At 30.5% G+C, this 23,827-nt stretch overlaps 1 protein-coding gene across 1 annotated transcript in view; it reads right to left on the minus strand.

Moving 5' to 3' along the window:
• LOC149063385 (uncharacterized) overlaps positions 1-1,970 on the minus strand; it is a 35,315-nt gene extending 33,345 nt beyond the window's left edge. The window contains exon 1 of the mRNA XM_089255693.1: positions 1,952-1,970. Coding sequence (XP_089111819.1) covers positions 1,952-1,970 — 19 coding nt within the window. The remainder of the gene's footprint in view (positions 1-1,951) is intronic.
• Positions 1,971-23,827: the final 21,857 nt, after the last annotated feature.

A 23,827-nucleotide genomic window follows, 5' to 3' on the forward strand; every position in this document is an offset into this window, starting at 1 on the left:
AGGTGTTTATGTGGGGCCATGGATAAAAATCAACTGAAAGCGAAGTCATGAAGTCATAGCAGGGTGTTTAACGGGGCCACAGATAAAAATCAACTGAAAACAAAGCCATGGCAGGTGTTTAAGGGGGGAAGCACAGATAAAAATAAACTGGAAAGGAAGCCACATGGCAGGTGTTTATGTGGCGCCATGGATAAAAATCAACTGAAAGCGAAGTCATGAAGTCATAGCAGGGTGTTTAACGGGGCCACAGATAAAAATCAACTGAAAACAAAGCCACGGCAGGTGTTTAAGGGTGGGGGGAAGCACAGATAAAAATAAACTGGAAAGGAAGCCACATGGCAGGTGTTTATGTGGGGCCATGGATAAAAATCAACTGAAAGCGAAGTCATGAAGTCATAGCACGGTGTTTAACGGGGCCACAGATAAAAATCAACTGAAAGGGAAGCTATAACAAGTGTTTAAGCGGAGCCACAGAAAAAAATCAATCGAAAGGGAAGCCATATCACGGTGTTTAAGGGGACAACAGATAAAAATCAATCGAAAGGGAAGCTATATCACGGTGTTTAAGGGGACAACAGATAAAAATCAACTGAAAGAGAACACATAACAGGTGTTTAAGGGGCTGCCACAGATAAAAAAATCAACTGAAAAGAAAGTCACGACTGATGTTTAAGGATAGGAGGGGGATCACAGTGATAAATATAAATATATTGCCATCGTAAAAATCACTATAGGGCTAATTTAATAAACTCAGGTAAGAACAGGTTAGATATGCTAAAAATTTAATCAAGTTGATTAAACCGATGTATAACAGAAGCAACATTTCATTTCGGTTAAAATTATTGAGCTTTTTCATTTGAATTAAAATGTAGAAAACTTCTGTAACAAATATGACAACTATAACAATAAGCGCACTTTGAACGGCAAATAAATTTTGTTTGGCTGTGGTGGGTCATAATTAAAAATCAGTTCAAAGGGGAGCTATGGCAGGTGTTTGAGGAGCGGCTGCCGTGAAAAAAATAAATTCTCTGAAGTTCACCCGAGCTAAAATGAATTAAGCTCAAGTTCTTGTCAATAATTTGTTTACACGTTTCTTACATTCATATTTACATTCATCTACTGTAACATAATAGAAATTCAATCAGGCGGATGAATAAAAGAAACATTTCGCTCTCATCAAAGTTATTACTGTATATCCAAATGCAACCAAAGATTGTCAGACTTCTCAGTAATAGTCAACGGTAAATATATTCGCAAATGAATGTTTCTGGTCGACATTCGTGTTTAAACCGAACAAAATAAGAAATTAATGAAGCATATTTAAACACAATCGTTGATATAACCGATAAAATTTAATATACTTTCGAATAAATGCAGTACACATCAAAACTGAACTTATTATGTCATCAATTAATTAGTTATTCCTTCATATTGACCAGCATTAAAACACAAGGATTACCAACCGGTGTTCCGCAGAATCAAAAGCTGTATAATTTTTCATTTGAATGGAAAAAAACTCTTGTAGCAAATATGGCAACTAGAACAATATATATATATATATACGTATATATATACACACTTTCGACGTCAAATAAATTTCGTTACGTGGCACTAAACTGGAGTATGGAGTCTAATAAATGCAAATGAGAAAAATGAATCGGAAAACGAAACAACTGATAACTCAATAAATAATATTTCCCTGAACAAAATGATTGAGGAAATTGTCAATGCACTAATTACAATCATCAGCAATGAATAATGAGTCAATAAAGCAGTGGTTCTCAAACTTTTGTCGCCCGTGTCAACGTCTACCCTCGGCTCCCCACAATAGCCCAACAAAAAAAATAAGAGTGAAATCTTCAAAGCAAAAAACGGCACATATCAATATCGTGACGCCCCTGCAAGCCGCAAGACACACTTTGAGAACCACTACATAAGAGGTATCGCTTACCCAACTTTGGAGCAGCCATAGCGAAATGCTAGGTAGTACTTCAGTGATAGAATTGAGAAATCCACTAGGAGCAGTTCAACATGCACAGTCTCAATCGAAAATGGTGATTGGTTTTCTTTCCTACGGCTTTTATAGCCAACCCCGATGTTGGTGAAATTCTGGAACATTCGAAAAACACCGACAGATTTCCGTGGATGCTCCATGACCATGTATGGTCAAAATACGCTGGAAGACCAGACAGTCTGACTCCAGAATCAAAACATTTTATAAAAAGAGGTTGAATATTACCTTTCGAGAAACTTCTAGAAGAATCGAAGGCTTTATTCTCTGTTATTTCATGGAAACTATTGAAATGCCCATGATTTACAAAAAGTCTTATCTATTAAATACTTTAATTAATTAATTCTAAAAAATTCGTTTTTTCAATAATTCTTGATTTCTCTAGACGCTCTGAAAGAATTTCTTTCATTTAAAAATTAAATCTTACCTTTAGAGAAATTTCTAGAAGCATCGGAGACTCAATTAAATTGCAAAAAATATTGGAAAAATTCATTAACGTCACTGATTTCCTAACGCTGATAATTAGAGAAAAAGACACCCAACATTGTATAGTTATTTGACATTATATAAGGAATTACTGACAAATATTTTCAAAATTAGAAACAGAAATAATTTCAGATTGGTGACAGAAATAATTTCAAAAAATTGATGACAGAAATAATTTCAAAAAATTGATGACAGAATAATTTCAGACTTGGTGACAGAAATAACTTCAAAATTGATGACAGAATAATTTCAAAATTGTGACAGAATAATTTCAGAATTGATGACAATAATTTCAGAATTGATGACAATAATTTCAAAATTGATGACAGAATAATTTCAGAATTGGTGACAGAAATAATTGCAGAATTGGTGACAGAAATATTTTCAAAAAATTGATGACAGAAAAATTTCAAAATTGATGACAGAATAATTTCAAAATTGATGACAGAATAATTTCGGAGAATTGATGACAGAATAATTTCGGAGAATTGATGACAGAATAATTTCGGAGAATTGATGACAGAATAATTTCAAAATTGAAGACTGAATAATTTCAAAATTGATGACAGAATAATTTCGGAGAATTGATAACAGAATAATTTCAAAATTGATGACAGAATAATTTCAGAATTGATCACAGAATAATTTCAGAATTGGTGACAGAAATATTTTCAAAAAATTGATGACAGAATAATTTCAAAATTGATGACAGAATAATTTCAAAATTTATGACAGAATAATTTCAAAATTGATGAAAGAATAATTTCAAAATTGATGACAGAATAATTTCAAAATTGATGACAGATAATTTCAGAATTGATGACAGAATAATTTCAGAATTGGTGACAGAAATAATTGCAGAATTGGTGACTGAAACATTTTCAAAAAATTGATGACAGAAATAATTTCAAAAAATTGATGACAGAATAATTTCAGACTTGGTGACAGAAATAACTTCAAAATTGATGACAGAATAATTTCGGAGAATTGATAACAGAATAATTTCAAAATTGAAGACAGAATAATTTCAAAATTGATGACAGAATAATTTCAGAATTGGTGACAGAAATAATTGCAGAATTGGTGACAGAAATATTTTCAAAAAATTGATGACAGAAAAATTTCAAAATTGATGACAGAATAATTTCAAAATTGATGACAGAATAATTTCAAAATTGATGACAGAATAATTTCGGAGAATTGATGACAGAATAATTTCAAAATTGAAGACTGAATAATTTCAAAATTGATGACAGAATAATTTCGGAGAATTGATAACAGAATAATTTCAAAATTGAAGACAGAATAATTTCAAAATTGATGACAGAATAATTTCAGAATTGATGACAGAATAATTTCAGAATTGGTGACAGAAATAATTGCAGAATTGGTGACAGAAATATTTTCAAAAAATTGATGACAGAATAATTTCAAAATTGATGACAGATAATTTCAGAATTGATGACAGAATAATTTCAGAATTGGTGACAGAAATAATTGCAGAATTGGTGACTGAAATATTTTCAAAAAATTGATGACAGAAAAATTTCAAAATTGATGACAGAATAATTTCGGAGAATTGATGACAGAATAATTTCAAAATTGAAGACTGAATAATTTCAAAATTGATGACAGAATAATTTCGGAGAATTGATAACAGAATAATTTCAAAATTGAAGACAGAATAATTTCGGAGAATTGATGACAGAATAATTTCAGAATTGATGACAGAATAATTTCAGAATTGATGACAGAATAATTTCAGAATTGATGACAGAATAATTTCAGAATTGGTGACAGAAATAATTGAAGAATTGGTGACAGAAATATTTTCAAAAAATTGATGACAGAAAAATTTCAAAATTGATGACAGAAAAATTTCAAAATTGATGACAGAATAATTTCAAAATTGATGACAGAATAATTTCAAAATTGATGACAGAATAATTTCAAAATTGATGACAGAATAATTTCAAAATTGATGACAGAATAATTTCGGAGAATTGATGACAGAATAATTTCGGAGAATTGATAACAGAATAATTTCAAAATTGAAGACAGAATAATTTCAAAATTGATGACAGAATAATTTCAGAATTGTGACAGAATAATTTCAGAATTGATGACAATAATTTCAAAATTGATGACAGAATAATTTCAGACTTGGTGACAGAAATAACTTCAAAATTGATGACAGAATAATTTCAAAATTGTGACAGAATAATTTCAGAATTGATGACAATAATTTCAAAATTGATGACAGAAATAATTGCAGAATTGGTGACAGAAATATTTTCAAAAAATTGATGACAGAAAAATTTCAAAATTGATCACAGAATAATTTCAAAATTGATGACAGAATAATTTCAAAATTGATGACAGAATCATTTCAAAATTGATGACAGAATAATTTCAAAATTGATGACAGAATAATTTCGGAGAATTGATGACAGAATAATTTCAAAATTGAAGACTGAATAATTTCAAAATTGATGACAGAATAATTTCGGAGAATTGATAACAGAATAATTTCAAAATTGAAGACAGAATAATTTCAAAATTGATGACAGAATAATTTCAGAATTGATGACAGAATAATTTCAGAATTGATGACAGAATAATTTCAGAATTGGTGACAGAAATAATTGCAGAATTGGTGACAGAAATATTTTCAAAAAATTGATGACAAAAATTTCAAAATTGATGACAGAATAATTTCAAAATTGATGACAGAATAATTTCGGAGAATTGATAACAGAATAATTTCAAAATTGAAGACAGAATAATTTCAAAATTGATGACAGAATAATTTCAGAATTGATGACAGAATAATTCCAGAATTTATGACAGAATAATTTCAGAATTGGTGACAGAAATAATTGAAGAATTGGTGACAGAAATATTTTCAAAAAATTGATGACAGAAAAATTTCAAAATTGATGACAGAATAATTTCAAAAAATTGATGACAGAAAAATTTCAAAATTGATGACAGAATAATTTCAAAATTGATGACAGAATAATTTCAAAATTGATGACAGAATAATTTCAAAATTGATGACAGGATAATTTCAAAATTGATGACAGATAATTTCAGAATTGATGACAGAATAATTTCAGAATTGGTGACAGAAATAATTGCAGAATTGGTGACTGAAATATTTTCAAAAAATTGATGACAGAAAAATTTCAAAATTGATGACAGAATAATTTCGGAGAATTGATGACAGAATAATTTCAAAATTGAAGATTGAATAATTTCAAAATTGATGACAGAATAATTTCGGAGAATTGATAACAGAATAATTTCAAAATTGAAGACAGAATAATTTCGGAGAATTGATGACAGAATAATTTCAGAATTGATGACAGAATAATTTCAGAATTGATGACAGAATAATTTCAGAATTGGTGACAGAAATAATTGAAGAATTGGTGACAGAAATATTTTCAAAAAATTGATGACAGAAAAATTTCAAAATTGATGACAGAATAATTTCAAAATTGATGACAGAATAATTTCAAAATTGATGACAGAATAATTTCGGAGAATTGATAACAGAATAATTTCAAAATTGAAGACAGAATAATTTCAAAATTGATGACAGAATAATTTCAGAATTGTGACAGAATAATTTCAGAATTGATGACAATAATTTCAAAATTGATGACAGAATAATTTCAGACTTGGTGACAGAAATAACTTCAAAATTGATGACAGAATAATTTCAAAATTGTGACAGAATAATTTCAGAATTGATGACAATAATTTCAAAATTGATGACAGAAATAATTGCAGAATTGGTGACAGAAATATTTTCAAAAAATTGATGACAGAAAAATTTCAAAATTGATCACAGAATAATTTCAAAATTGATGACAGAATAATTTCAAAATTGATGACAGAATAATTTCGGAGAATTGATGACAGAATAATTTCAAAATTGAAGACTGAATAATTTCAAAATTGATGACAGAATAATTTCAAAATTGAAGACAGAATAATTTCAAAATTGATGACAGAATAATTTCAGAATTGGTGACAGAATAATTTCAGAATTGGTGACAGAAATAATTGCAGAATTGGTGACAGAAATATTTTCAAAAAATTGATGACAGAATAATTTCAAAATTTTTGACAGAATAATTTCAAAATTGATGACAGAATAATTTCAAAATTGATGACAGAATAATTTCAAAATTGATGACTGAATAATTTCAAAATTGATGACTGAATAATTTCAAAATTGATGACAGAATAATTTCAAAATTGATGACAGAATAATTTCGGAGAATTGATGACAGAATAATTTCGGAGAATTGATAACAGAATAATTTCAAAATTGAAGACAGAATAATTTCAAAATTGATGACAGAATAATTTCAAAATTGATGACAGAATAATTTCGGAGAATTGATGACAGAATAATTTCAAAATTGAAGACTGAATAATTTCAAAATTGATGACAGAATAATTTCGGAGAATTGATAACAGAATAATTTCAAAATTGAAGACAGAATAATTTCAAAATTGATGACAGAATAATTTCAGAATTGATGACAGAATAATTTCAGAATTGATGACAGAATAATTTCAGAATTGGTGACAGAAATAATTGAAGAATTGGTGACAGAAATATTTTCAAAAAATTGATGACAAAAATTTCAAAATTGATGACAGAATAATTTCAAAATTGATGACAGAATAATTTCAAAATTGATGACAGAATAATTTCGGAGAATTGATAACAGAATAATTTCAAAATTGAAGACAGAATAATTTCAAAATTGATGACAGAGTAATTTCAGAATTGTGACAGAATAATTTCAGAATTGATGACAATAATTTCAAAATTGATGACAGAATAATTTCAGACTTGGTGACAGAAATAACTTCAAAATTGATGACAGAATAATTTCAAAATTGTGACAGAATAATTTCAGAATTGATGACAATAATTTCAAAATTGATGACAGAAATAATTGCAGAATTGGTGACAGAAATATTTTCAAAAAATTGATGACAGAAAAATTTCAAAATTGATCACAGAATAATTTCAAAATTGATGACAGAATAATTTCAAAATTGATGACAGAATAATTTCAAAATTGATGACAGAATAATTTCAAAATTGATGACAGAATAATTTCGGAGAATTGATGACAGAATAATTTCAAAATTGAAGACTGAATAATTTCAAAATTGATGACAGAATAATTTCGGAGAATTGATAACAGAATAATTTCAAAATTGAAGACAGAATAATTTCAAAATTGATGACAGAATAATTTCAGAATTGATGACAGAATAATTTCAGAATTGATGACAGAATAATTTCAGAATTGGTGACAGAAATAATTGCAGAATTGGTGACAGAAATATTTTCAAAAAATTGATGACAGAAAAATTTCAAAATTGATGACAGAATAATTTCAAAATTGATGACAGAATAATTTCGGAGAATTGATAACAGAATAATTTCAAAATTGAAGACAGAATAATTTCAAAATTGATGACAGAATAATTTCAGAATTGATGACAGAATAATTCCAGAATTTATGACAGAATAATTTCAGAATTGGTGACAGAAATAATTGAAGAATTGGTGACAGAAATATTTTCAAAAAATTGATGACAGAAAAATTTCAAAATTGATGACAGAATAATTTCAAAAAATTGATGACAGAAAAATTTCAAAATTGATGACAGAATAATTTCAAAATTGATGACAGAATAATTTCAAAATTGATGACAGAATAATTTCAAAATTGATGACAGAATAATTTCAAAATTGATGACAGGATAATTTCAAAATTGATGACAGATAATTTCAGAATTGATGACAGAATAATTTCAGAATTGGTGACAGAAATAATTGCAGAATTGGTGACTGAAATATTTTCAAAAAATTGATGACAGAAAAATTTCAAAATTGATGACAGAAAAATTTCAAAATTGATGACAGAATAATTTCGGAGAATTGATGACAGAATAATTTCAAAATTGAAGATTGAATAATTTCAAAATTGATGACAGAATAATTTCGGAGAATTGATAACAGAATAATTTCAAAATTGAAGACAGAATAATTTCGGAGAATTGATGACAGAATAATTTCAGAATTGATGACAGAATAATTTCAGAATTGATGACAGAATAATTTCAGAATTGGTGACAGAAATAATTGAAGAATTGGTGACAGAAATATTTTCAAAAAATTGATGACAGAAAAATTTCAAAATTGATGACAGAATAATTTCAAAATTGATGACAGAATAATTTCGGAGAATTGATAACAGAATAATTTCGGAGAATTGATAACAGAATAATTTCAAAATTGAAGACAGAATAATTTCAAAATTGATGACAGAATAATTTCAGAATTGTGACAGAATAATTTCAGAATTGATGACAATAATTTCAAAATTGATGACAGAATAATTTCAGACTTGGTGACAGAAATAACTTCAAAATTGATGACAGAATAATTTCAAAATTGTGACAGAATAATTTCAGAATTGATGACAATAATTTCAAAATTGATGACAGAAATAATTGCAGAATTGGTGACAGAAATATTTTCAAAAAATTGATGACAGAAAAATTTCAAAATTGATCACAGAATAATTTCAAAATTGATGACAGAATAATTTCAAAATTGATGACAGAATAATTTCGGAGAATTGATGACAGAATAATTTCAAAATTGAAGACTGAATAATTTCAAAATTGATGACAGAATAATTTCAAAATTGAAGACAGAATAATTTCAAAATTGATGACAGAATAATTTCAGAATTGGTGACAGAATAATTTCAGAATTGGTGACAGAAATAATTGCAGAATTGGTGACAGAAATATTTTCAAAAAATTGATGACAGAATAATTTCAAAATTGATGACAGAATAATTTCAAAATTGATGACAGAATAATTTCAAAATTGATGACAGAATAATTTCAAAATTGATGACAGAATAATTTCAAAATTGATGACTGAATAATTTCAAAATTCATGACTGAATAATTTCAAAATTGATGACAGAATAATTTCAAAATTGATGACAGAATAATTTCGGAGAATTGATGACAGAATAATTTCGGAGAATTGATAACAGAATAATTTCAAAATTGAAGACAATAATTTCAAAATTGATGACAGAATAATTTCAAAATTGATGACAGAATAATTTCGGAGAATTGATGACAGAATAATTTCAAAATTGAAGACTGAATAATTTCAAAATTGATGACAGAATAATTTCGGAGAATTGATAACAGAATAATTTCAAAATTGAAGACAGAATAATTTCAAAATTGATGACAGAATAATTTCAGAATTGATGACAGAATAATTTCAGAATTGATGACAGAATAATTTCAGAATTGGTGACAGAAATAATTGAAGAATTGGTGACAGAAATATTTTCAAAAAATTGATGACAAAAATTTCAAAATTGATGACAGAATAATTTCAAAATTGATGACAGAATAATTTCAAAATTGATGACAGAATAATTTCGGAGAATTGATAACAGAATAATTTCAAAATTGAAGACAGAATAATTTCAAAATTGATGACAGAGTAATTTCAGAATTGTGACAGAATAATTTCAGAATTGATGACAATAATTTCAAAATTGATGACAGAATAATTTCAGACTTGGTGACAGAAATAACTTCAAAATTGATGACAGAATAATTTCAAAATTGTGACAGAATAATTTCAGAATTGATGACAATAATTTCAAAATTGATGACAGAAATAATTGCAGAATTGGTGACAGAATAATTTCAAAAAATTGATGACAGAAAAATTTCAAAATTGATGACAGAATAATTTCAAAATTGATGACAGAATAATTTCAAAATTGATGACAGAATAATTTCAAAATTGATGACAGGATAATTTCAAAATTGATGACAGATAATTTCAGAATTGATGACAGAATAATTTCAGAATTGGTGACAGAAATAATTGCAGAATTGGTGACTGAAATATTTTCAAAAAATTGATGACAGAAAAATTTCAAAATTGATGACAGAATAATTTCGGAGAATTGATGACAGAATAATTTCAAAATTGAAGATTGAATAATTTCAAAATTGATGACAGAATAATTTCGGAGAATTGATAACAGAATAATTTCAAAATTGAAGACAGAATAATTTCGGAGAATTGATGACAGAATAATTTCAAAATTGATGACAGAATAATTTCAAAATTGATGACAGAATAATTTCAAAATTGATGACAGGATAATTTCAAAATTGATGACAGATAATTTCAGAATTGATGACAGAATAATTTCAGAATTGGTGACAGAAATAATTGCAGAATTGGTGACTGAAATATTTTCAAAAAATTGATGACAGAAAAATTTCAAAATTGATGACAGAATAATTTCGGAGAATTGATGACAGAATAATTTCAAAATTGAAGATTGAATAATTTCAAAATTGATGACAGAATAATTTCGGAGAATTGATAACAGAATAATTTCAAAATTGAAGACAGAATAATTTCGGAGAATTGATGACAGAATAATTTCAGAATTGATGACAGAATAATTTCAGAATTGATGACAGAATAATTTCAGAATTGGTGACAGAAATAATTGAAGAATTGGTGACAGAAATATTTTCAAAAAATTGATGACAGAAAAATTTCAAAATTGATGACAGAATAATTTCAAAATTGATGACAGAATAATTTCGGAGAATTGATAACAGAATAATTTCAAAATTGAAGACAGAATAATTTCAAAATTGATGACAGAATAATTTCAGAATTGTGACAGAATAATTTCAGAATTGATGACAATAATTTCAAAATTGATGACAGAATAATTTCAGACTTGGTGACAGAAATAACTTCAAAATTGATGACAGAATAATTTCAAAATTGTGACAATAATTTCAGAATTGATGACAATAATTTCAAAATTGATGACAGAAATAATTGCAGAATTGGTGACAGAAATATTTTCAAAAAATTGATGACAGAAAAATTTCAAAATTGATCACAGAATAATTTCAAAATTGATGACAGAATAATTTCAAAATTGATGACAGAATAATTTCGGAGAATTGATGACAGAATAATTTCAAAATTGAAGACTGAATAATTTCAAAATTGATGACAGAATAATTTCAAAATTGAAGACAGAATAATTTCAAAATTGATGACAGAATAATTTCAGAATTGATGACAGAATAATTTCAGAATTGGTGACAGAATAATTTCAGAATTGGTGACAGAAATAATTGCAGAATTGGTGACAGAAATATTTTCAAAAAATTGATGACAGAATAATTTCAAAATTGATGACAGAATAATTTCAAAATTGATGACAGAATAATTTCAAAATTGATGACTGAATAATTTCAAAATTGATGACTGAATAATTTCAAAATTGATGACTGAATAATTTCAAAATTGATGACTGAATAATTTCAAAATTGATGACTGAATAATTTCAAAATTGATGACTGAATAATTTCAAAATTGATGACTGAATAATTTCAAAATTGATGACAGATAATTTCAGAATTGATGACAGAATAATTTCAGAATTGGTGACAGAAATAATTGCAGAATTGGTGACAGAAATAATTGCAGAATTGGTGACTGAAATATTTTCAAAAAATTGATGACAGAAAAATTTCAAAATTGATGACAGAATAATTTCGGAGAATTGATGACAGAATAATTTCAAAATTGAAGACTGAATAATTTCAAAATTGATGACAGAATAATTTCGGAGAATTGATAACAGAATAATTTCAAAATTGAAGACAGAATAATTTCAAAATTGATGACAGAATAATTTCAGAATTGATGACAGAATAATTCCAGAATTGATGACAGAATAATTCCAGAATTTATGACAGAATAATTTCAGAATTGGTGACAGAAATAATTGAAGAATTGGTGACAGAAATATTTTCAAAAAATTGATGACAGAAAAATTTCAAAATTGATGACAGAATAATTTCAAAATTGATGACAGAATAATTCAAAATTGATGACAGAATAATTTCGGAGAATTGATAACAGAATAATTTCAAAATTGAAGACAGAATAATTTCAAAATTGATGACAGAATAATTTCAGAATTGATGACAGAATAATTCCAGAATTTATGACAGAATAATTTCAGAATTGGTGACAGAAATAATTGAAGAATTGGTGACAGAAATATTTTCAAAAAATTGATGACAGAAAAATTTCAAAATTGATGACAGAATAATTTCAAAATTGATGACAGAATAATTTCAAAATTGATGACAGAATAATTCAAAATTGATGACAGAATAATTTCGGAGAATTGATAACAGAATAATTTCAAAATTGAAGACAGAATAATTTCAAAATTGATGACAGAGTAATTTCAGAATTGATGACAGAATAATTTCAGAATTGATGACAGAATAATTTCAGAATTGGTGACAGAAATAATTGCAGAATTGGTGACAGAAATATTTTCAAAAAATTGATGACAGAAAAATTTCAAAATTGATCACAGAATAATTTCAAAATTGATGACAGAATAATTTCAAAATTGATGACAGAATAATTTCAAAATTGATGACAGAATAATTTCGGAGAATTGATGACAGAATAATTTCAAAATTGATGACAGAATAATTTCAAAATTGAAGACTGAATAATTTCAAAATTGATGACAGAATAATTTTGGAGAATTGATAACAGAATAATTTCAAAATTGAAGACAGAATAATTTCAAAATTGATGACAGAATAATTTCAGAATTGATGACAGAATAATTTCAGAATTGATGACAGAATAATTTCAGAATTGGTGACAGAAATAATTGCAGAATTGGTGACAGAAATATTTTCAAAAAATTGATGACAGAAAAATTTCAAAATTGATGACAGAATAATTTCAAAATTGAAGACAGAATAATTTCAAAATTGATGACAGAATAATTTCAGAATTGATGACAGAATAATTCCAGAATTTATGACAGAATAATTTCAGAATTGGTGACAGAAATAATTGAAGAATTGGTGACAGAAATATTTTCAAAAGATTGATGACAGAAAAATTTCAAAATTGATGACAGAATAATTTCAAAAAATTGATGACAGAAAAATTTCAAAATTGATGACAGAATAATTTCAAAATTGATGACAGAATAATTTCAAAATTGATGACAGAATAATTTCAAAATTGATGACAGAATAATTTCAAAATTGATGACAGAATAATTTCAGAATTGATGACAGAATAATTTCAGAATTGATGACAGAATAATTTCAGAATTGGTGACAGAAATAATTGCAGAATTGGTGACAGAAATATTTTCAAAAAATTGATGACAGAAAAATTTCAAAATTGATCACAGAATAATTTCAAAATTGATGACAGAATAATTTCAAAATTGATGACAGAATAATTTCAAAATTGATGACAGAATAATTTCGGAGAATTGATGACAGAATAATTTCAAAATTGATGACAGAATAATTTCGGAGAATTGATGACAGAATAATTTCAAAATTGAAGACTGAATAATTTCAAAATTGATGACAGAATAATTTCGGAGAATTGATAACAGAATAATTTCAAAATTGAAGACAGAATAATTTCAAAATTGATGACAGAATAATTTCAGAATTGATGACAGAATAATTTCAGAATTGATGACAGAATAATTTCAGAATTGGTGACAGAAATAATTGCAGAATTGGTGACAGAAATATTTTCAAAAAATTGATGACAGAAAAATTTCAAAATTGATGACAGAATAATTTCAAAATTGAAGACAGAATAATTTCAAAATTGATGACAGAATAATTTCAGAATTGGTGACAGAAATAATTGAAGAATTGGTGACAGAAATATTTTCAAAAAATTGATGACAGAAAAATTTCAAAATTGATGACAGAATAATTTCAAAAAATTGATGACAGAAAAATTTCAAAATTGATGACAGAATAATTTCAAAATTGATGACAGAATAATTTCAAAATTGATGGCAGAATAATTTCAAAATTGATGACAGAATAATTTCAAAATTGATGACAGAATAATTTCGGAGAATTGATGACAGAATAATTTCGGAGAATTGATGACAGAATAATTTCGGAGAATTGATGACAGAATAATTTCGGAGAATTGATGACAGAATAATTTCGGAGAATTGATGACAGAATAATTTCGGAGAATTGATAACAGAATAATTTCAAAATTGATGACAGAATAATTTCAGAACTGATGACAGAATAATTTCAGAATTGGTGACAGAAATAATTGCAGAATTGGTGACAGAAATATTTTCAAAAAATTGATGACAGAAAAATTTCAAAATTGATGACAGAATAATTTCAGAATTGGTGATAGAAATAACTTCAAAATTGATGACAGAATAATTTCAAAATTGATGACAGAATAATTTCAGAATTGATGACAGAATAATTTCAGAATTGGTGACAGAAATAATTGCAGAATTGGTGACAGAAATATTTTCAAAAAATTGATGACAGAAAATTTCAAAATTGATGACAGAATAATTTCAAAATTGATGACAGAATAATTTCGGAGAATTGATGACAGAATAATTTCAAAATTGAAGACTGAATAATTTCAAAATTGATGACAGAATAATTTCGGAGAATTGATAACAGAATAATTTCGGAGAATTGATAACAGAATAATTTCGGAGAATTGATAACAGAATAATTTCAAAATTGATAACGGAATAATTTCAAAATTGATGACAGAATAATTTCGGAGAATTGATAACAGAATAATTTCGGAGAATTGATGATAGAATAATTCCAGAATTTATGACAGAATAATTTCAGAATTGGTGACAGAAATAATTGCAGAATTGGTGACAGAAATAATTGCAGAATTGGTGACTGAAATAATTTCAGAATTGGTGACAGAATAATTTCGGAGAATTGATGACAGAATAATTTCAAAATTGATGACAGAATAATTTCGGAGAATTGATGACAAATAATTTCAGATTGAAAGAATTTCAGAAAATTGGGGACAGAAATAATTTCAGAATAAGGGGCAGAAATAATTCCGGAATTGGTGGCAAAAATAATCTCAGAACCAATAATTATTTTCGGAGAGAATCAGTGTGACATATATAACTTCAGAATTAGTGGCTTAAATAATTTCAGAATTACTGAAAGAAATAATTTTAGAACTAGCGAAATAAATATTTTCAAAATTAATGACATAAATGTTTTCAAAATTAGACATAAATGATTTCATAATTAGTGACAGAATTAATTTAAAATTATATCAAAATAATTTCAGAGTTAGCAAAAAAGATATAATCAAAAAATAACTTCAAAATTAGTGACGTTGAGCATTGAAGGACCGGACACACCTCGCTTCCCATCTCAAAGAGATATTGGAAAACTAGTGACAGAAATAATTTCAAAATTAGTGACAGCAAATACACTGCTGGCCACCCAAATTGCAACACCAAGAAAGACAAGAGATATCGCAACAATATTTATTTTGTAGATAACATGTTGACCAAGCATCAAATGATTAAATTTATAGACTTCTGTGAAGTGTGGTTCTTGCCAAAATCAGTAGCCAGAGTAGCCGCCATTGTTGGAGATCACCGCTGCCACACGCCTCGGCATTGATTCAAAGAGACTTTGGATGTGTTCTTGGGGTACAGCAGACCAAGCAGCTTCCACGCGTTGCCAAAGTTGATCTGGTGTGGCAGCTGGGGATGTAATCTGGGTCAATCGTTGAGCAACCATGGACCACATGTTTTCTATCGGCGAAAGATCCGAAGAGCGAGCAGGCCAGGGAAGCAATTCAATCTGGCGATTGACGAAGAACCTTTGGACATTGCGTGCCACGTGTGGTCGCGCATTATCCTGTTGAAATATGGCTGTGGGCAAGCCCTGAAGGTAAGGAAGGACAACTGGCTCCAACACCTCGGAGATGTGGCGCTGGCTTTTTAAAGTACCGGCAATGCATACTAGAGGAGTGTGAGAGTGATATCCAATACCGCCCCATACCATAATACCCGGTGCAGGACCAGTGTGGCGGTGCATAACGCAGCTGTTCAGCATCCTCTCTCCACGGTGTCTCCAGACTCGAATCCGACCATCGTGATGTTGCAGACAGAAGCGTGACTCGTCAGTGAAGACAATTTCATTCCATTGTGCCGTCCACATCCTTCTTTCATCGCACCATTGGCGGCGGAGACGTCTGTGGTTCTGCGTCAAGGGTAGACGAAGCAATGGACGTCTTGCGGACAAACCACTCTGCTGTAAACGGCGTCGAATGGTACGCGCAGACACTGGATGATGCGGTACAGACTGAATGTGCTGTGCTATGGTTCGTGATGTGGCTGAGCGATCCGTCACTGCCATACGCACAATACGCCTGTCATCACGTGAAGTGGTGCACTGAGGTGGATGCGATCGAACACGTCGGTCCGTCGTACCCTCCTGCATCCAACGATCACATATCCGCATTTACAGTTGTTTGGTTTCGTCCAACACGACTAGCGATTTCCCTGAAAGATAATCCACAATCTCGGTAGGCCACTATCCTTCCTCTGTCGAACTCGGATACTTGATCAAAAGGTGATCGCTGTTTTCTACGAGGCATAATTGATCGTTTTTTTGAAAAAACCACAAGAAAAACACAATTGCCGTACCTCAAATCGTCGAAATCTCCAAGCCTTAAATAGCGCTTTGAAGTGGCGCCACAGGCGCGCGTGATGTGCGTCTGCGCTGAAATTCTAATCATTTGCATATCTCACCTCCGCTAATGCATGTTGTAAATTTCATATTATTTGCATGCTTCCTTCAGGGTGTTGCATTTACGGTGGCCAGCAGTGTAATTTCAGAACAGGTGACAAATAATTTCAGACTTGGTTCCAGGAATAATTTCAGACTTGGTTCCAGGAATAATTTCAGACTTGGTTCCAGGAATAATTTCAGACTTGGTTCCAGGAATAATTTCAGACGTGGTTCCAGGAATAATTTGAGAATTGGTGACAGAAATAATTCAGAATCCCTAAAAAAATAATTTCAGAATCATTCAAAGTAGTTTCAGAGTTAGTAAAACAAATAATCGAAATATAATTTCAGAATTAGTGGCAGAAATAACTGCAGAGTTAGTGTCAAAAATAATATTAGAATTAATGAGAGTTAATAACTCCAGTATTAATGAAGGAAATAACTTCAGAATAATTTCCTAGCTCTAGCAGTGCCTTTATTTCTTGGAGGGTCGTACAAACTCTGAAATATTTCTTTGATGTGCCGTTCGAAAGCTGAATTACTTCATCAAATGCCGTAATAAAAGCATCGAGGGTCGTATAGAAGCTGGAAAAAAAAAAGAAGCTGAATAGAGCTGTGTTAGAGCAGTTTCTCAACCTTTCTGAATCTGAGGACCAGTAAAATGTCTGAAACGATTCACGGACCACAAACTGTCCCGTATTTTACGTGACTCGGAATAGCCAGATATTTTTCTGTTCCGTAGGTTGACCATATTTCCTCGCGAGAAATACGGGAAATTGGGATTACAAATGCTGGAAAATACGGTAAACGGCCAATTATCTCCAAAAATTATGTTAAGAGAAAAAGAAAGTTGCCAAATATTGCTGAAATCATGGAAAGATCGCAATGGTGGGAAATGAAGCATTACTGTAAATTGCAGTGGATTAAAATGGGATAAAACGTACAAATATGTGAGATGAATATTGTTATTTGTAGTTGTAATTATCATGATAGAATTTATGAGTTAAAAATAATTTCAATCTTTGACTTCAATAAAAAATAGAAAACCAAGTAGGCTTCGGGTAAAAAACGGGAAAAACCGGAACATTTTTGTCAGGACGGCCAGAAAAAACAAAAGAAACTAGGACTGTCCCGCGAAATACAAAACGTATGTCCACCCTACTGTTCCGACTACTTGCTAAACTTGTCCCGTTTTTTCTCAACGAAGTTGATTTCAATTTTTAATTGTTACTAAACTCGTGAATGATGATAATTTCATTGCTCATAAATCATATTATGATAGTTATGGCTACATTTAAATTAGCAACGATATTTCGAGTGATCCTTCATTTCCTAAGCATTTGCAATTTTTCAGCACTTTAAGCAACTGCTGCATTGTTGATTTTGCCGACCTATGGCAACGTTTTTGGTGACAATCGACGATGTGCGGTATTATGTCCTATTTAAGATCCTAGCTGCCCATATTTTAATTTATGAAATATATGGTCACCAAGTCATGACGAATGTTTTTGTTGTTGGTTTTTTTTTCTTTTCAAGAAATACATCCTTGTTTTCTTACAGCCCTTTATTTTGTTGCAAATTTGTTGTAAATTGCATTTTTTGACTACAATTAGCGATATTCCTTATTTATAGTCACATTTTCCTCGATGGAATATGGTAACGCCAAGTATGAAGCTGTAACTTTTATTTGAACCCATAAGGATATCACTAATATCAATTACACAGACTGAAAAATTTTAAAATTGATTTGGAAGTAAATGTGCAAATTCGCCTGCGGACCGTAGGGTAAGAAACTCTGTCTTAGAGGCGTTGAATTCTTTTAAAAGCTGGGGAAAAAGCTGAATTACTTTCACACTACAGCTATCAAGACGTAATTCAGCCTTTTTTTCCCAGCTTTTCATACATATCTATAAGGAAGTAATTATCCGAGGATGATGTCACTTTCCGCTATCCATACAAAGGCTTTTAACAACTAGCCGATGCGAAGATTAAATTTTTTAAAGAAAGAAAATTCAAATGCCACTGCGGGGAATCACGTCCTTTTACTTTCCGGGTGAACGCCCTAGACCAGGGTTTTCCAACGTGAAAGCTCACGCGGAACCCTTGATGGTAACGAGGCTATTCCGCGGAACCCTTAACAAATTTTGAATAATATAGTAGTCCTAAAAGTATATATATATATAGAAATATAGTCCTAAAAGTCCGCATTCGCTGGGTGAAACAAGAATCCTCACTTGCAGTAGATAAAAATGTCAAAATAGGGCTATATTTATGAGTTACACATAGTGTGACCATATTTTACGGGACAGAATTATTTTTTCCCAATATGCAGTTATTTGCGAGAACGGGAAGGAAGAAAGGAGCCAGCACGAATATTGTTTGTCTCCTACTGGTCGATTATCCCAATATTTGAATTATTTTAGACAACCCGTTCTCAAAAGAAATTTTAAAAAATGCTTCGGGTGAAACAGTAACAAGAAAATTTTTGAACCTACCAGGGCTCCAGAATTGTTGGGGTTCCATCCCTTTTGATTCTGTGGAACCCCAAAAAAAAGCTCTCACGGAACCCTAGGGTTCCGCGAAACACCAGTTGGAAAACCCTGCCCTAGACTACAGAGGCAACGGATATCTCAATCGTTCCTTGGAGCTCGAATGCACTGAACGAGACCGTACATGGACGGTCGGACCTAACTCGGGGCAAAGCTCACACTTGCTCACAATGCCACCAGATGGCGACTTATCCGAGGATGATGCCACTCTTCGCTGACATCATCCTCGAACAAAGCTGCATTAACACTCACCTTTCAAGCGGCTTTATCCTCGGATAAGTCGCCATCTGATGGCATCGTCAGCAATTGTGAGCTTTGGCCTGAGTTAGGTCCGACCGTCCATGTACGATCCCGTTCAGTGCGCACGAGCTTCAAGGAAAGATTGAGAAATCCGTTGTCTCTGTAGTCTAGTGGTCTAGGGCGTTCACCCGGCAAGTCTAAGGACATGGGTTCCGTTCCCCGCAAGGGCACACGGTTGAATTTTTCTCTTTCCAAAATATATCTTCGCATCAGCCAGTTGTTAAAAGACTTTGTAATGAATTATGTGACGCCTCAATAATTTTATCTTCGGCCCCTTCGACAGAAATTTGTGGCACTTTGGTGCGTACACAGGGTGATTCTAAGTTCATGGGACAAACTTTAAGAAGTGATATAAGCAAAGTCGCTCTTAGGGATGTGCAACAGGTGCGGTCGCAACGTTCCCAGCGTTTTTTTTTTTTTGGGATGGGTCACATTTACGGTATAACAATAATTTCTTTCATAAATTCTGAATTTCCGTCAATTATCGAAATCTGCACTTTCATCTACAAAGAAATATTTCTAGAATTATTTGTCTCATAAATTCAGAATTTCCACCATATCTGTAGGTTTTTTTTGTTTTTTTAATAAATTCTGAATTTTCATCAATTTTGCAATTCTAAATTTTCATCAATTCTAGAATTTACTCTTGTATTAATTCTTAATTTTTATCAAAATTCTGCAATTTTTTTCTTTCATCAATTGGAATTTTTTTTTTCTTTCATTAATTTTGAATTTTCGTCAATTTTAGAAAAAAAATATCCATCAATTCTGGAATCATTTCTTTCATTTATTCTGAATCTTCATTAATCCTGGACTGTTTTCTTACAATAATTCTGAATTTTTATCAATTCAGGAATTCATTCATTAATTCTGAATTTTTACCAGTTTTGTAATTTTAAATGTGTGTTTATCTCAATTCTAAATTCTCACTAATTCTAGAACTTTTTTTCATTAATTCTTAATTTTTATCAATTCCCGAATTTTTTTTTTCATTAATGATGAAATTTTGATTAACAATAAAAAAAATTGAGGAAAATTTTGAATTTTCTTCAATTCTGAATTTTCGTCAATTTTTTTTCAATAAAAATTCCTATCAATTCTGGAAAATTATAAATTCTTTTAATTTTTTCCATTAATTCTGCTTTTATCAAAATTCTAGAATTTTTTCTTTCATTAAATTCTGGATTTTCATTGGTGCTGGAATCATTGCTTTCAATTAGTTTCCTAGTTATTAATTTATTAATTATAAATTTTCATTATTCTCAGATAAGATTCCCTTCGTTAGGTTCTAATTTTCATTAGTCCTGGAATTATTTCTTCCTCCAATTTTAAAATTTTAATCAGTTCGAAATTTCCATTTATTTGAAATTTTCATTAATATTTGTGTTAATTGTATCTGCATTTTTTTTTTTTTTTTTTTTTTTTGGATATTTCGTCAGCATTCCTGTATATCTATAAATGAATCTTGGGATGCCGATTCCTCTCCTTAACGAAATATATAAAATCGGAGCTAAGGAGCCCCCAAAGTTCTCAAGGCGCCATCAGCCCCTCTATTATTTTCGCATCTGGCCCCGCCTTGGGTAACGGCAACCCTACCAACCTTGTATCCATTATTAAAATATGTAAAAAGTGATTTTTAGCTCTGAGCCAATATTATCTGCCAATCTAGACTCCACCTCTTTCTTATTGTCTCTAATCGCTTTCTTCCATTTGCCCCCTGATTTGCTCTACTACAGCGGTTCTCAACCGGGGCTTCGCGGCCACTCGAGGAAAATAAAAAAAAAACCAGTAAAATTTTAAAAAATAATTATAAATATTTTTAAATAGCAAAAATAAGTCAGTAACTTTGATGAATAACTAAAAAATTGGCCTACGGGGCACCGCCATAGAATTTTTTTACGTAAAAGGACTCCGCGAGTCAAAAAAGGTTAAGAACCGCTGCTCTACTACTATATGCCGTCAAATCTAAGATTCCATTCTTTAATTCTCTAAATGCCTTTTTCTTTACGTACATCATCCAACGCAGGGTCGGATAATCATTAACCACTTTACGATCAAGGACGTAATATTGCGTCCAAATTCCTATGGAATAAACTTAAACAAGCTCTCTTTTTCTGTTTTCTTTCTTCTCTCCTCATCATCGCGAGGTTTTTTTTGGTGTAACCCTACGAAGTTGTTCTTTTTACCTTCATTTTATTTCTATACAATTATTAGCGATCCCCCCCCCCCCATATGATGTATCCTTGAGCTATATACATATAAGAGCAAAATAGTACATGCCGGGTTAGGGTGAAAAGAGAGAGAGAGAGAGAAATCCTCTTATATATATACATATATAACTCTATCCTCTCTCTCTCTCTCTCTCTCTCTCTCTTATCTATACTTAACTTTCGACGGCCCCGGCGAAATGCTCCGAGGGCCATATTTGACCCGCGGGTCGTATTTTGAAGACCCACGTTCTACAGGATGAGAATGTGAACTTGAAAAATGTAACAGATCTCTGTGAGCCATTAGCGGATCAAATTGTGATATTATACAAACTAACTCGGAAAATCTATCGGAAGGAAAAGTTTCCTAATTAAGGGGGGATTAACCAAAAAAATATAAGATACTCGTGGGTAATATTATGGCCATGCTAAGATCCAATGATTCCTCCTAAAGTCGTTTCGGGAAATTCTAAAAAGCAGTCAATGGGAGAAAATATCTTGAAATGTTTTCATGAAAAAAAAAAAATCTTAGGGCCATCTTCTCTCGAAATATGAAAGAAAGGTTCCAAAAAATGTATTTTGACAACTTAAGAAACAGTGGTGATAACATTGACATACGTTTTTTCAGCTTCTACAAATAAACTTTCATTTTTCATTACAATTTTCAATTCTAATTTTTTTTTTTTTAAAGATAGATCTATCTCTATCTCTCAATCTCTCTTTCTTCAATGACTTTGCAAATTCAATATTGTGTATATGTTACTTCCAAAGCTCAAAGTGCGGCCAATTCGCGACGGGGCCGGCCATTTCCCGAATTGGTCAAGAGTATCGGCCGAAGTCCGAACTGCAGAAATGATTCGGAGTTTGGCCGGCCATTTCGTGAAGTGGTTGATGATCCCTGGCTAAAGCTCGATGTGCGTAAGTAAGACGGCCCGGTAGCAGCCAAAGCCATTTTTTAATCGCAAACGTGCAATATATGTCTATATATAGCAGCTGTATTAGATTAGCTCCATGTGGAGAGAAAAAAAAATGAAACTGGAGAGGAAGAAACTACATAATATCAATCAATATAGGCATATAAGAGCCCGAGCGGCGTGGTGGCAAGATGCTCGTCTATCACCTTGGAGGCTGCTTTCCCGGGTTCGAACCCGAGGGAGGATATAGATAAGATATTTTCCCTAACGAACTTGAGGCGACACCACCAGTAGACAGCGCCTTCATTTCCACAACAAATCTCTTTAATGGCAGTAAATTGCAATATGGCCAGAGTTGGTGAAGTAGTAATATAGACATGTAGTTTTTTCTGCCAAATTTTGGAGAAAAAAAAATGATTATCGCATCGTGACTGGAGTTTGATTGGTTGCCATAACTAACGTGGACATAATTATCACAGAAAAATACGCCAACTCTACAATGGTCCCGAATCATGTCTGTCCTTATCGAACTTTGGCCAGGGATCACCGGCCATTTCCCAAACTGGCCGGGTGAACATTTAACGAAATTGGCCAATTCGC

Source organism: Pholcus phalangioides, unplaced genomic scaffold (assembly GCF_987345545.1).
Source record: "Pholcus phalangioides strain wild (caught in Gottingen) unplaced genomic scaffold, Ppha-v1.0 ptg000172l_1, whole genome shotgun sequence".
Taxonomy (NCBI): Eukaryota; Metazoa; Arthropoda; class Arachnida; order Araneae; family Pholcidae; genus Pholcus; species Pholcus phalangioides.